A 12,433-nucleotide genomic window follows, 5' to 3' on the forward strand; every position below is an offset into this window, starting at 1 on the left:
GTTTGCAACTGTTGTGAAACTGAAATCAGGTGTTAGGATTCAAAAAATAAATTCCCATACAATGGAGGTGCATTTCACATTTTCAGAGAGCTGATCCTTTCGTATAGACATTTATCTAAGCTTATGTGTGTGGCATTGAAATAGAGTTAAAATAGGTTTAGGGATCAACTGTTCCACAACAGTTGCACTTGATATATTTCTATTAAGCAGCAGTGAAAACAAGGCCAATACTCTAACCTGGCTTTTCTTTATCAGTACACACACAACTACTAAATTGTATTACATCTGCCTCCAAATTCTTTTAGAAATCTGACAGTACAAAATTTAACCAACAGCAAAAAATGTTTATCAGACATGCAGCCAATGCAGTTAATTATACTCATGTCACTTGTCTTGTTTTCAGCTCCACAATCTCTTAAAACAGGGATCTGGATTTGCATGAGAATGAATGTTGAACTGTTAGCAGGAGAGGAGATGTGTGCTGGACCTAGAAACTCCTAAATCAGAAGAAAAGACAGCAGCGACTCCTTCTGGGCATCTAGTGCAACAACAGCTGTTTTAAAGAGGAGTTCAACACTGAAATCACACAAGATCAGAAAACTGCTGCCGCCCCGCTCTCTGAAGTTTCAACATTTTCTAGTTTCACGTTGCACTTGTGGCCTCAACCCAACAGAAAAATCTGAAAGTGTGACGTGACTTTAGAAAAGGAACTACTATCGCGTTGAATCAAGTGATATAACATGATAGAGGGATGCAAACAAGTGAAAATTATTTCATAATTATCTCTCTGGATCACTGTAAACATTTGCAGTTTGCAGGAATCCACTTAAAATGGACAACTAACATCTTTTCTGCCTCCCTTGAGTACTGCAGCTGCTGAGTTTCTGAAGTAAACTGTATCAAATCCAATTCTACAAAGTCTTGGCAACAGATTTTCAGTCAGGTTGGACGCTGACTTTCCAGCCTTTCTCTTCAGCCTAGTTGCACTATGAACAATACAAAGCGTGCTGTCACCGCATCTCTGAAACGGTAAGTGTAGACCTCCTCCTTTTACTTTAAATACTGCTCCAGAATGTCTGTAACAAATCTTGATGCCTGGTACCAGCAGCGAGAACTGATTCGTTTATTAGTAATGAAAGAAGGTGGAATACAGAGAATCATACATGGCAAATATCAATCTAAGTAACTACATACTATTTATGTATTTTAAACTTAAAGAAAGAAAAAGGAGAAAAAACACTATTTCCCACAGCAAATTGACAATAGGATGTTGCAACACATTACTTTATAACATTCAGGCTTTACATGTATCCATCGTTGTTCTCACTTCCTGTAAAAACAAACAACATTACACATATAAAACATATATAAATATATTGTAGCCTAAATATTTACTAGAATTAATGTAATGTAATTTAATGCAATGTAAACTCCCCCTGAGAGGCTTTACCTGGGCAGTGTGTCAACGTAGGGATCACTGTGAAAAGAGGAGATTTTAGAAAATCTACGTTAAGAAGTGATTTGACTTTTCAGGATCAGTTTCATTTAGATCACTACTAATGCTGACTGGCAAATGCTGGTAATGAAAAATAAAAGCAGATCTGTGAATAAATAAGAGTCAGTGGGTAAGGGTCTTACTGCTGGGCCATGATGAGGGGGATGCTGGGGCTGTTAGACCGTAGCGGCGATGCTCTCTCCCCGGTTCTGCTGTTGAACATGGGCAGTGTGGACAGAGGAAGAGGAGGAGTGCCACGGTCTCCTGCCATGTTCCTCAGCTCATCTGTGTTTCCGAGAATAGTGTGGTGGTGGTACAACTGAATCCTGCAGAAAAGTGGATGTACAGAACGTTAGTTTTGTTTAAAATATTTTGTTTAGTTTTTTGCTCTGATACCCTTTAACCATTAAGAGAAAAAGATATTTTGTCTTCAGAAATATGTTAAGAATCTAAAATATTGGCTTTTTAGACATTTTGGACATCTGGCTGTGAGTGTGTAACTATTTTGTTTTTTTTCTTTTCAATGCAAAAATGTTTTATGTATAAGTCTGGCAACAGTGAACAACATTTTGTACTTACTGGTTTGTCCTTGCATTCCTTTTGGCCCTATGAAAAAAAGAATAATGCGTCACCTTTGTGTCACAGTTTATCAGGATCAATCAAAAGCTGAAATTGGCTTTGAGTATTTGCTTCAACAGTGAGTTCACCCAGATAACAGGAATTCTTAAATTCCTACTCACACCCAGTGGAAGGGTTAACCACTAACCCTAACCCTAACCCTAACCCTAGTGGGATCCATTAGATAGCTACCCTAACCCTAACCCTAACCCTAGTGGGATCCATTAGATAGCTACCCTAACCCTAACTCTAACCCCAGTGGGATCCATTAGATAGCTACCCTAACCCTAACCCTAACCCCAGTGGGATCCATTAGAAAGCTACCCTAACCCTAACCCTAACCCTAGTGGGATCCATTAGATAGCTACCCTAACCCTAACCCTAACCCCAGTGGGATCCATTAGATAGCTACCCTAACCCTAACCCTAGTAGGATCCATTAGAAAGCTACCCTAACCCTAACCCTAGTAGGATCCATCAGAAAGCTACCCTAACCCTAACCCTAGTAGGATCCATTAGAAAGCTACCCTAACCCTAACCCTAGTAGGATCCATCAGAAAGCTACCCTAACCCTAACCCTAGTAGGATCCATTAGAAAGCTACCCTAACCCTAACCTTAGTAGGATCCATTAGAAAGTTACCCTAACCCTGACCCTAACCCTAACCCTAGTAGGATCCATTAGAAAGCTACCCTAACCCTAACCCTAGTAGGATCCATTAGAAAGCTACCCTAACCCTAACCCTAGTAGGATCCATCAGAAAGCTACCCTAACCCTAACCCTTGTAGGATCCATTAGAAAGCTACCCTAACCCTAACCTTAGTAGGATCCATTAGAAAGTTACCCTAACCCTGACCCTAACCCTAACCCTAACCCTAGTAGGATCCATTAGAAAGCTACCCTAACCCTAACCTTAGTAGGATCCATTAGAAAGTTACCCTAACCCTGACCCTAACCCTAACCCTAGTAGGATCCATTAGAAAGCTACGCTAACCCTAACTCTAACCCTAACCCTAGTAGGATCCATTAGAAAGCTACCCTAACCCTAACCCTAGTAGGATCCATTAGAAAGCTACCCTAACCCTAACCCTAGTAGGATCCATCAGAAAGCTACCCTAACCCTAACCCTAGTAGGATCTATTAGAAAGCTACCCTAACCCTAACCTTAGTAGGATCCATTAGAAAGTTACCCTAACCCTGACCCTAACCCTAACCCTAACCCTAGTAGGATCCATTAGAAAGCTACCCTAACCCTAACCCTAGTAGGATCCATTAGAAAGCTACCCTAACCCTAACACAAAATTTCACCAAATAAACACAGCTATCTAAATGGCTACTCCACTAGTGGTTCAAAATAGATACATACACTCCCTCTCGTCTGCAACACATGATGTAGGCCAGCAGGGTACACAGGATGATGGCAAGGATCAGGGGCACGATCACTGTCACAATGTAGTCTGGGAGATAGTCTCTGCTCGGTGGAGACTCGAGGGGGATGAAGTCACCTCCAGCCTCCAGAATCCCTGAGCCCACCGTGGGAGCAGGTGGAGTCGGCTCCTGCTTTGACAGATCAAACTGCAGGGAGAAAAAGGAGAGCCAGTTTTCTGTCATATAAACTATGAGATACAAAGGCACAGATGACAAGATTGTTAGTGTGCTTTCAATTGATTAAGCATCCTAAATAGGGCTATGGTGGTTGTCAATCTGGGGGTCAAGACACCTTCAAAGGGTCACAAGTTTAGTTGTATAGCACCTTTCAACAACAAGGCAATCCAAAGTGCTTTACATGAAACATAAAAGGCCTTAAGAAAATTAGAGATACCGCCTTGTGGTTGTATGCCTCCGCTAACTAGTCAAGTTGCAGTTTACATCCATGACTGTCCAGACTCATAATATCTGTAGTGAAGACTTTGAAGGAATTAAATAAAAGGTATTAAGTGTCTTGAGTTATGGCCAAAAACATGTTATGTGAGGTCACAGTGACCTTGACCTTTGACCACCAAACTCTAATCGGTTCATTCTTGAGTCCAGTGGACGTTTGTGCCAAATTTGAAGAAATTCCCTCAAGGCGTTCCTGAGATATCGCATTCAGAAGAAGGGAATGGACGGACAACCTGAAAACATAATGCCTCCAGCCACAGCTGTCACCGGTGCAGAGGCATAAAAAAGGAATAAAAATAGGATTTAAAAGGAGTAAAGTTAAAAAGAAGACTGGTTAAGACACATGCCACATAACCGCTCGATTCCAGCAGCGGACCCTTGTTACATGTCTTTCCTTGTCCTCCCTTCCTGTCACTGCCCTACCGTTGCTACCTGATAAAGGCATAAAATGTCCAAAAAAACCCTACATATATAAAAAGAGGTTAAAATAAGGTAAAATAGAATAAAACAGATTAAACAGGAGGATGAAATAACAGTGCAGTAAGATAAATACTCCCAAATATTTCAAGAAAAATCTGAAGAGCCGCAAGATTAACAGGATAAGAAAGAAAAATAATGTAAGACCATTTGTCTTTCTTTTCTCTAACCTTTCATTTTAGTCATTATGCATCACGGTGCTGGAACGCCCCAACCCTTGCAGCTTTTAAATCCAGATCGAAACCTTATTGTTCTCAAGAGCTTTAACTACATGTTTTTAAAACTCAAGGTCTTATTATTATTGTATTATTATTATTTTTAATCTTTTTATTTATTCATTTTTATTCTTTTACTCTTTTATTTTATTTCTTAATTATTTTTTATTTTTGTTTCTATACAGATTTTATCTCTTTTATTCTGCTCTTTTCCGATTGTGTTGTTTTAACTTTGTTTTGTGCTGCTGTAACTTCTCTGTACAGCACCTTGAATCTACCTCTGTGTATGAAACGTGCTTTGTAATTAAAACTGCTTTGCCTTTTTCTGATGAAATAATGTAAAGTTTAACCTCTTCCAGCCTCTTAAAAAATCTAAATATTGAAAATATTGAAAATGCAACCCCCTGAAAATGACTGTAAACTCGTTGACATGCGCAATGTGTCATTTAAAGAGGCCATAAGATGAAAATGTTGCAAACCACTGGTCTGTGAAATATCAACAAATATTAAAAAGCCTATGTTGATATCTTCAAATTGGTTGTTTTTGTCTGATAAGCATTTTAAAAAAAGGTATTCAATTTACACTACATAAAATAGAGAAAAGCAAAAGGACTAAAATTAACAGCTTGAATCAATTATCAAATAGAAGATGATTCATTTTCTGTTGTGGTTTCCAACATTTTTGGCTTGTTATCCTTCAAAACATCAGTGAGGACATGAAACAGGTCAGTGAGGACATGGGCTGTGAGTGGGTCAGTTGACTGATTTTCCCTCATTTGATTGTTTTTTAGGGGTCACACAGGTGAAAGTATCTGGTCTTTCACAAGAAAAAAGCAAAAAAAAAAAAAGATAAAAGTCAGAAATATAATTATTGTTCTTCCTTATCCCTTTTAATCATTTTCTGACTCCTTAGATTTATTTTGGGACCCCTTGGTTGGGAACTACGGGACTAATCATTTCAGGACTAATCCCTAACCTCTGCCATTTAAATAGAAGGACTTATACCAGAAATATTACACTAAATTCCTTCATAAAAGTGACATTACAAACTCTGTATTGCTCATAATTCACACCACCATTCATATGTCTTTTCAGCCCTCACCAGCTCAGTCTTGCACCACGTGATACAGTTGCTGGGGATGCTGCAGAAGTTACATTCTCCAGGGATCTTGACTTTGGCCCCTGCTTTGCACTGCTTCTCATGCTCTGCTGTCAGCACCCTCAGGAGACAATCTGAGAAAAACTGCTCCGACCCCACCTTCACATACACACTGACACAAATCAGATTTTAATAATGGAACAGTCATTTTAAAGCTATAAAAGTCACAGTAAGCTGGCAGAAAACTCTCTTTTTACCCTTCAAAGTGGCCTGCAAGAGGGAGGGGAACTCTGCCGCCACGGTCGAGAGCGTTGGTGATGTTGACAATTTCCAAAGCCTCTGTGTCCCACAGCTTCTGTAAATCCTGCTTTATTTCATCCTGAACAGGAGAGGGCAGCACCTTCTCAACCTCTCTCAGTTTGATGAAGAACTCAGCTTGATAGGGCAAGATCCCCTCTGTGAGTGAGTGCAACGGTGTACGACATGTCATTTCTACAGTCATTGTGTGAATTTTGTCCCATATACTCCTTTATTATTACTATACCTGTGCTATGGATTTGTGATAATAATTTAAATCATACATACCTGCTGTTACTTTGATTACGAGAATTTGTCTGGCTGTTTCATAGCTCCGTTTGTTGACGGCATAAATCTGTCAGACAAAGGATGAGAGTTTATTAACCCTTACATACTGTTCCTACTCTGACCCTTCACAGTATCCTCTCATAATTAAGACTCTCTCTCTCAAGTCCAAACTTCTAAACCACAAATTTTTCATTCATAAATACCTCATCAGTCATTATCAGTCAAAATTTCTGAATAAGTACAGGTCAAATCTAACTATTGATGTATAAAAATATGTATCAGCTGCACAAATTTTTAAAAAAAGTTGACATAAAAAGTTGGAACATTTCAATTTTTTGTATATTCTGTGTCACTTTGAGAAAGGCCATATAATTTCAGGCTAAACGAGTGGTGTTGAGGTGTTTTTACTGCTCTCAAATGTACAAATGGGTCAAATTTGACCTGAATGGGTCAAATTTATACTGTACACAGTGTAGTTATACTGTGTAATAGAAAAGGTGCCTAATTAATAAGGCAGTTTCCAAATATTTAACAATGTCACTCTCAGATATTCTTTCACTATTTGTTTCTATTGTTTACTGCATTCTTGTTGTTGTTGTGTTTGTTTACCTCTACTTTGCATTAGTTATCTATTTCCTACATTTCCCAGACTGCCCTCTTTCTTAATAACATAATATAATATGTGTTTTGAATCAGATAGAGTACAGTAGAGCTGCAATCTTTGATTGAATCCAAAATGTGACATGTTTTCCATAGATATTATATTCTGTTTGATTGAGACTATGGTGCCACTTCAGAGACTTGTATCTCTTCTTCTTCTTCTTCTTCTTCTCTGACAGGTTTCTTCATGAATGTTTGATGATGATGCAAAAAAAACCCCCCAAAAAAAACAGCAGCTCCAGAGTGAAGCCCGACGCTTTTGTCTCTGAGGGTCTGACAGCAAAACCTGACATTTACCAATGATGTTTCATACAGCTGAATAATTTTCAGATTTGTCTCTATTGTAGCTGCGCTGGAAAAATTTCACTATATGCATTATCCACCAGAATGAAAGTAAGAATATATACCATCAAGCATTCTCATTCAGGTTTGTGTCACTGTTAGTGTGACTGCATACCTCAATTATACTTTTTCCAGGAGATACTGGTGTCCCATACAGGAAGCCGTTATCATAGGGGTGCCTTTGGGTGAAGCGCAGCCACTCTGGGAGGTCTGGGAAATTCTGCCTGTTGCACTTAAAAATCATGGGGTCATCATACAAGCGGCCAGCTATACAACACACAAAAGGGAGAAAAGAGAGATAAATACAGAAAAAAATGCACTAATGTACTACATGTTTATCTCTTAAATGTGTTTGATAATGAAAAGCTGGTGAATTGCTTATGATTTAGGCTCTTACGGTAGAGTTTTGACAGAGGTTCAAAGTCATTCTGAAACGTCTCTCTCATCAGCTCATATGTAAATAACTTCCCCACAGGAATGGTAAATTTGATCTCTGCATTGGCCCCAAACACACTGACAGCACAAACTATGTGGAAGTGGAGAAAAAAAAAAAGCACCAAATGATTCAGCTGAATGATTAAAAATGGCACAAAAAAAACAAACAAACAACTTAAACTTTAAAATATGACAACATGCATGATGTTCTAACAATTAAGCCTACAATCCTTGACAGCTGATATCAGGACCAAATGTAAATAACACAAACTAGATACTAACACAAAGGCAAGCACCTGGCAGTATTGTATATTACATGAAGTTAAATAACGTCAGGAGTAAACTTGCCTGTTAAGAAGAGGACCCAGCTCCTGCAGCCTGCCATCTTGTTTTGGCCTGTGATTGACAGAGCCAAGCGGAGAGGGGCTTGGTCACAGAAAAAGACATGTCAGAGCTATTTTTGCCTCACACACACCTAATGATATCCGGAAGGGAGTCTGTGAGTCTGAGTGTGAACGTGTGGAGTAAATGAAGAGCTGTATTGATCCCTCCGGTGATATAAAATCACATTCCTAAAGTAACTAAGTACATTCACTCAAGTACTGTACTTAAGTACAAATTTACTTGAGTATTTCCTTTATACTTGACTCCATTAAATGAATCTGATGGTTAGAATTACTAATATATTTACTTTGAAGATTTTACATACAAAACATGTAATGAACAAGCAGTTAAAACCAATCCAGCTACAACATTATATTATATATCACTTTCAAAGGGGGAATTCTGCTTTAGGGTTACTTTCATTTCTGATGTTTTCAGTATATTTCTGATAATACTGATGTACTTCTACTCAAGTAAAAGTTCTTCTTCCACTCTTGGCCTAATCTATACATTTCTTGTGTGTCTTGTGTCATTTCTAAAAGTGAGTAATGAGATTACTACTCCATGTGAGTAAATTCGTGGCTGTTTTTGTCTCCACATTTTCACTGCTTTTTCTTTTTCTTGCCTTCCTCGAAGGGGTAAGGGAGACAATAACAGCAATTTCAAAGATATACTGTATACATAATAAATAAATACTAAAACATGCTCACACAACAACAGCTATAACTATTTTTGTCTCTCTGCTGCAACTTTATTTATTTATTTGCACTGGGAAGTGTGCCTGAAGCAGCAAAAAGAAGTACAAGAACAAGTGCACAGTATTAGAGCTGCAACTAAGGATTGTTTTCAATACTGATTAATCTGCTGGTTATTTTCTCGATTAATCGTTTGTTCTATAAAACACCTGAAAACAGCGAAAAATGTCCTTCACAGCTTCCTAAAATCCAAGGTGACATCTTCTGGTTTGTTGGACCAACAGTCCAAAACCCAAAGATATTCAGTTTAATCTCTCATATGACTAAGAAAAGCAACAAAACCTCACAAATGACTGGCTGGAACTGATGATTGTTTGACATTTTTGCTTTAAAAATACCCCAAAACGATTAAACTATTATCAAAATAGTTGCCAATTATTTTTCTGTCGATCGACTAATCTATCAATCGTTGCAGCTCTACGTACTATAGATAAGTAACCGTAGAAAACTAGTATACTATACACATTATCAGTATGAAGCACTGAAAAATAAATGGTAGGTACTAAATCTAGATCTCGATTAATTGCCAACTATTTTTATAACTGATTAATCATTTTGAGCATTTTTTTAGGAAATAAATGTCTAAATTCTCTGATTCCAGCTTCTTAAATGTGAATATTTTCTAGTTTCTTTAGTCTTCTATGACATTAAACTGAATATCTTTGGGTTGTGGACTGTTAATATAAAACAAGTCATTTGAGGACATCACCTTTGGCTTTGGGAAACAGTGAGTGACATTTTTCACCATTTTATGACATTTTATGCACCAAACAACTTAGCGATTGATGAAGAAAATAATCGATAGTTGCAGATAACCAAATCCATCATACACCGTAAACATAGTGACGACAACGTGTATTGAGACACAAAATATCACCAAAAAATGATGAAATGGGGGCCGATTTGAGGGAATGGTGGGCACAGTGTCTTGTTTCTGCAGATATCATATTGCAGCAATAAAGTTTTTTCTACTTCATATATTGAGATAACACTTTTATCCTTCACTTCACAATTTGCTCACTCAGTCACTGACTCGAGGACATTGCTGTGCTAATCCACAGTTTTACTACTAATAAACTGTCATAGGGAAGCTAGCTGCAGCTGTAGATGGCACCACTGTTACACTGAAAATGCACATCCTGTTTGAAAAGAGTCCTTTCAGGAAATACGGTATTCATCTAGTTATGTCCTTCAGACTAGACCTTCATCTGCTGTGAGATAAAGGTGAATATGATAGAAAGGGAAAAGTGGGTTTTTTTTCCTATGTGTGAGACAGCTGCATGAATGTGCTGGCCTTGCAGATAAATCCGCCCCCGTAGAATTCAGAAACCGTAGACGGTGTGGGTAGATACAACCAGCTCTCAACCCCCCAAAAAACGGGAAATGCTTTGTCTACCTTCAAAGATAATGTTTAATGTATGTATCAGCTACAGATGCAGAATGCAGGAAGCAACAATGTGGCCCGCTAATAACGGATGTGTTATTGGCCAAGGAGGTTTGACGTGCCCGACAGTCTACTGGGTCCTAGTGCTAGTCGAGTTCCCTAACAATCACAGCTACTGTACATCAGTTTGATAGCCTGGGGCTCCCAGACTTTTGAATGACTGGTAAGTGATCATTATTTTATGTGAGTGTTTAAAAAAAATAGGATTTTTGTATTATTGTTTGTGAAATTGCACTTATAGGTTAGGAGGGTGGTGAAATCTGGTCTCTGGACTGTTTTATTGTGCTGACATGATGCTTATTTTTCTTGGTTGGGTGTTCCATATTCAAGTGCATTATTATAAGTATGATTTTAATTTTGATAAAAATAAAAACAGAAATAAAAAAAGGAGTGAAATTTTTAACATAGTGGTTCCCAACCTTTTTTTTGTCCTCTGCAGTCCTGTCAGATGAATACACCTACACTACATGTCATGTTCCAGATGTATCTGTTTAATTTCAAAATTGATGTTTGTACAATATTTTTGACATAAACTTGAACAGTAAGTGTTTAGGTCAGTTTATCAAGTTTGCATTCCTACCTCTACCATTTAGAGAGGCTGAGGTTTACCATTTATCCACTACTTTTAGCTTATAAATTATTTTACCATTACCTTTACCTAAATTATGAATGATTTAACCATTCAAACATTACTTTTGGCTAATTATTTCAACCATTTATTCACTATGTTAAGCTTATTCGTCATTATACCATGACTTTTACATAACTATTTGAGCCATTCATCCATTACATGTAGCTATTTCAAACATTTATCCCTCAGCTACTTTTAACTATCAATTTTAACTGCTATATGCACTAGCTACTTTGAGCTATTTAACCATTATACACTAACGGTTAACCTACTTTTAGCTTATTCGCCATTTTACCATTAAGCCACCTAACTATTTGAGCCATCTATCCATTAGCTATTTCGACTATTTATTCACTATTTTAAGATTCGTCATTTTGCCATTATTTTTACCTAAATATTGATTGATTTAACCATTACTTTGAGCTATTTCAACCATTTATCCGTTACTATTGGCTAACAATTTCAACCATTTAGCCACTATTTAAGCTTATTCATCATTTTACCATTACTTTTACATACATATTTAAGCTATTCATCCATTACTTTTTACCAATTTCAAACATTTATCCATGACGTTTATATAATTTCAACTGTTGTATCCACTGACTACTTTAGCTAACTATTTCAACCATGTATCCACTAACGGTAACATTTAGCTTATCATTTTACCATTCCTTTTACTTCCCACCTAATTACTTGAGCCATTTATCCACTACTTTTAGCTAACCTGCATTATTTCAACTTTTTATCCTTTACTTTTAACTGTTTTTACCATTTATCTACTATTGTAGATAAAGGATTGTTTTTTATCCTTTAGCTTGCTTTCAACCATGTAAAGCAAGCTATAATTATTTTTTAAATCTATTTCAGCCATTTTACATAACATTAGCTATTTCAACATTTTATCCACTAATATTACTTTTACTTTACTATTTCAACTGTTTATCCATTAGTTTTAGCTATTCCAACCATTCATCCAAGACTATAAGCTTTTTTCCGCCATATTTTAGCTATTTTAACTGTTTATACTTTACTTTTAATGTTAGCTCATTTAACAGTTCTTAGGCTATAACTAACTAGTTTTTATGTGGGCCACTTTCAATGGCAACATGTAGCATCAAGGTGTAGATATATATTTTTAATCAATTAAGTCATAATTTCTATATTTTTTCAGATTGGTTGAGTTAGTCCACATGGCAACTGCTGAGGGACCCCTTGGGGTAAGTACTCCTGTTTGAGAATCACTGATTTATAATATATGTGAAATGAAATACCTCATACTCACAACATCACATACATTTATGGTTGAAACTCCTCTCAGGACTGTATGCAGTAATGGCCCATAGTACTACACTAGAGAGGCAGAGATTGACGGGCACTATGACCCAGCGGCTGCCTCCTCCATGCAGCAGCA

General features: G+C 37.3%; 1 protein-coding gene across 4 annotated transcripts; it reads right to left on the minus strand.

The window, feature by feature from the left end:
• Positions 1 to 1,101: 1,101 nt before the first annotated feature.
• sgca (sarcoglycan, alpha) lies at positions 1,102 to 12,388 on the minus strand. Of its 4 annotated transcripts, none has more exons than XM_042398018.1 (12): positions 12,317 to 12,388; positions 8,154 to 8,231; positions 7,768 to 7,896; positions 7,486 to 7,637; positions 6,369 to 6,435; positions 6,041 to 6,239; positions 5,787 to 5,955; positions 3,478 to 3,686; positions 2,075 to 2,101; positions 1,639 to 1,821; positions 1,451 to 1,477; positions 1,102 to 1,330 (listed from the first exon to the last, which is right to left on the minus strand). In XM_042398018.1, the coding sequence occupies exons 2-12, from the start codon at positions 8,188 to 8,190 to the stop codon at positions 1,324 to 1,326; spliced, it is 1,206 nt and encodes a 401-aa protein (XP_042253952.1). In that variant the 5' UTR covers positions 8,191 to 8,231; positions 12,317 to 12,388; the 3' UTR covers positions 1,102 to 1,323. The 4 variants fall into 4 exon arrangements, with proteins under 4 accessions (XP_042253952.1, XP_042253953.1, XP_042253951.1 ...); XM_042398019.1 differs by having other exon boundaries at positions 8,154 to 8,201; positions 12,317 to 12,377; XM_042398017.1 differs by having other exon boundaries at positions 12,305 to 12,375.
• Between the last annotated feature and the right edge of the window lie 45 nt (positions 12,389 to 12,433).

This window comes from Thunnus maccoyii, chromosome 20 (genome assembly GCF_910596095.1).
Source record: "Thunnus maccoyii chromosome 20, fThuMac1.1, whole genome shotgun sequence".
Classification (NCBI taxonomy): Eukaryota; Metazoa; Chordata; class Actinopteri; order Scombriformes; family Scombridae; genus Thunnus; species Thunnus maccoyii.

Excerpts from the sequence above, each read along its gene's own strand:
- sgca (XM_042398018.1), bottom strand. The coding sequence starts at position 8,190 with ATGGCAGGCTGCAGGAGCTGGGTCCTCTTCTTAACAG. Across the intron at positions 6,240-6,368 it reads CGTAATCAAAGTAACAGCAG|AGGGGATCTTGCCCTATCAA; the intron begins GTATGTATGATT and ends ACTCACTCACAG. Across the intron at positions 5,956-6,040 it reads CTTGCAGGCCACTTTGAAGG|TGTGTATGTGAAGGTGGGGT; the intron begins GTAAAAAGAGAG and ends GATTTGTGTCAG.